This window comes from Saccostrea cucullata, unplaced genomic scaffold, assembly GCF_032062105.1.
Source record: "Saccostrea cucullata isolate Sc308-1 unplaced genomic scaffold, CSIRO_AGI_Scuc_v1 ctg4189, whole genome shotgun sequence".
Taxonomy (NCBI): Eukaryota; Metazoa; Mollusca; class Bivalvia; order Ostreida; family Ostreidae; genus Saccostrea; species Saccostrea cuccullata.
The window spans coordinates 141,154-144,147 of NW_026918393.1; the positions used below are offsets into that span (position 1 = coordinate 141,154).

At 34.6% G+C, this 2,994-nt stretch overlaps 1 protein-coding gene across 1 annotated transcript; it reads right to left on the reverse strand.

Moving 5' to 3' along the window:
- Positions 1-387: 387 nt before the first annotated feature.
- LOC134264468 (uncharacterized) lies at positions 388-2,763 on the reverse strand (the record flags this gene model as incomplete). The annotated part of the gene is made up of 6 exons (XM_062746769.1): positions 388-696; positions 806-954; positions 1,081-1,252; positions 1,470-1,729; positions 1,880-2,057; positions 2,647-2,763. Coding segments are annotated over 4 exons (606 nt in total), but the record flags the coding sequence as incomplete, so codon positions are not given.
- Positions 2,764-2,994: the final 231 nt, after the last annotated feature.

Below are 2,994 nucleotides of genomic sequence, written 5' to 3' on the forward strand. Positions count from 1 at the left end.
AATAAATTCTTAGATCTAACAGAACAATATTGCACTCTTAATATTATATTAAAAGAATAAACAATTAAAAAAACTTAACAAGAGATCAATAACAATAGATATCATCAAAAACAAGATGTATGAATCATACAATACAAAAATGCAATAAATAAAGGTCATCAAAAACAGATATGCAGAGCATAAAAACAATAATGCAGTTTAGATTACAATGCAAATTCACATTAATAAATAAGGAACTGAATAACACTAATCAAATTTTATTTGAAATTTATGTCATTGTGATATGACATGGTTTTTTTTTCGTGTTTCAAGAAATTAAACAAAACAAGAAAAATTTTTGCTCATAACAAATTACTTGAACTTAAATCTCTTTGTCTCTTTCACAGGCGAATGCGATATATCGGCTACAGACAATTAGCCAGGTGGTGCTGGGGGTGGCTTGGGAAACAAGTGCGGGTTCCATTACCAGCGTGTGCCGTTCACAAGATCAGAACTACCTATCCCGAGGAAAATGGCCAGTACCAAGGATTTAGTTTCGTCTGAGCCGAGTTAGAAGTTGACGTACGGCAACATCCTTCTCTGGGTGGATGTACTGGTCACACAAAGGCGGCGGAGCAATGTTGCCTTCTTCACTGCGTGGCATGGTGTTGTTAAAAACCATTTCACTTGCTTTGTTGTTCAATGCATCCACATAATCTGTAATGAACAATGCATATTTCACAGACCATAGGATGTGTATTTAAAACTATACATTTTTTTTTACACTGGAAACATGCCAAATAAATAAATAAATATTTGAATTTACCATATGTGCTTTTAGTCTTCACTTTCTGTACTGTGAATTCCCCCTTCTTCTGTTTTGGGAAGACAATCCTGTACTGCAGATTACCGTCTTTTGTAGTTGCCTGGTCTTTGGTAGAATTCTCGTTGTAATGCATGGCAGCAAGTAACAAACTGAAAAAAAACATGGTGTGATGAATCATACTCAGGTTGATAAGTAAAACTATAGATTTGCATGGTGACATCTAGAACAGTTTTGAAACACAACTCAAGTTTAAATAAAAATGTGTAACTATTTACCGGCTTTGCATTCCCTTGTATGAAAAGCTATTCATCTTAGGGGCGAAGTGATTTATCACGGAGTGATATGCCTCTAGGTCTGACGTCTGAACTGTTGGTGATAGCCTTGGGATGTCCTTTCTCATCTGTCTGGAATCAATGATTGATTCAAGCTTCTCAAGGACCTTGGTGCCTACAAAAATTAAAGAATCTTCTCTATAAATGTTTTACAAAGGATATTCTTGAGTAGAATAAGCACCTATAAATTAAACTGAAGTGTCACTTGTTGAACTGGTTGACTGTTTAACACATGCTATGGAAACTGCAACATGATTACATAGGTCAGGTTAAATGACCCAGATTTTATGTCCTCTTTATTCATTTCAAATGATAAATTTAACAGTTCTTACCAGGTCTAAGCCATCTTTAAGTCGAGTGTCTGGACCCAGGTCCCCGTGTTCACATCGCTCAAAGTGGTCACCATGCCCTGCATGAACATTCTGAATGTGGTTGAGAATGCTGGACCACTTCTCCCATTTCATTTCATCTTCTTCATCTGCCAGTGTTGAGGAAGGAACCCAATAAAGGTGGTAAGTGATACTCTTTATCCAGTCCACAACGTCCTGGCAGTCTTTCTCTTTGCTGAGTGCCACTAGCTTCTTCTTCAATCCTGTAATAAAAGTTGAGGAGTACAGTGATCTTTATGATCATGTCATTTCTTTCAAATTCACCTGTTGAGATTACTTAAATAAAAAAAAATAATAACATGTGCAGGGCTGCATAGCTTCTATTTCAAGTATCAAGCAGAAATTATGCCTACCTTTTGCCACGTGCCAAACATCAATGTTGTGCACCGTGTTTGGCATGTTCTCCCGCACCCACTTCGCTACTTGGAGGTGCCGATCTGTCACCAACTGGCTGATGACAACCCTGCTCTCCTCCAGAAAACGGACGGATCTTCTTCCTTTTCCATCAGACAACTGCTCCCAACCCCATTGCTCTAAAGAATAAAATAATTCAAAATGTTTTACATTGTTTAATAGTTAGAGCACATACCACAAGAATAACAATATATTTGTTTTTCACTGGTTCGAATACAGTACTATAAAATCCATCATTATAAATACCTGTACAAGTTGAAGGTCAATCGCCAAATTGTGTTCATATGGCAATGCAAAGTAAACTAATGTGATTTAAAATTTTATATCTATATACTAGTAAGCTAATATGAAGCTGATATGAAGCTAATGAGAAATAAGTTGATGCACAGTAAATTACTTTGAATTACTTTTATTCACATTAAATTCTCTATCTGAATGCAGTTTAAAATCTAATTTGCAGTAACATTTTTGTTTATTTTGAAATAAACAGTCTGTGTAAAGTGGGCACACATATTACACATCTAACATACTTTGAAATTGTATTTGCAGCAGGTCTCATTGATCTCGGTAAATCACAAAGTACAAAATCAGAGAAAATGACTTGAATGGCTTTGATACACAAACATAAATGCATTGTAAATGACTTAAAAATGTTATTTTGAATGATGATACTTAAACAAATGGAAACTACATGCTAAAGATTTACCTTCTTAACGATTTGTTGTTGTACAAGACTGGCTAGGAACCCCATAAGAATAAAATTCTTATTGTCTTTGGCTGAATTATCTGCCTGAATGTATAAAGTTAGAGGAAGCGACATGTCCTGTGGAAAATAAAGCAATAATTCATTAATATTCAAATAAAAAAATGTATGGGAAACATTTAAGCACAAGATATTGTAGAAACCTGACTAAAGGATCAAGAAGCAGACTTCATGCTTAAGAAAAAAATTATTTTGTTCATTGTCCTTTTTAATACAGAATAAAGATAGAATTTTAAATTTTAAATGTTCTTGAATAAGGTTTCCTTTCCATGCTGTTAATTTCAATTTTTA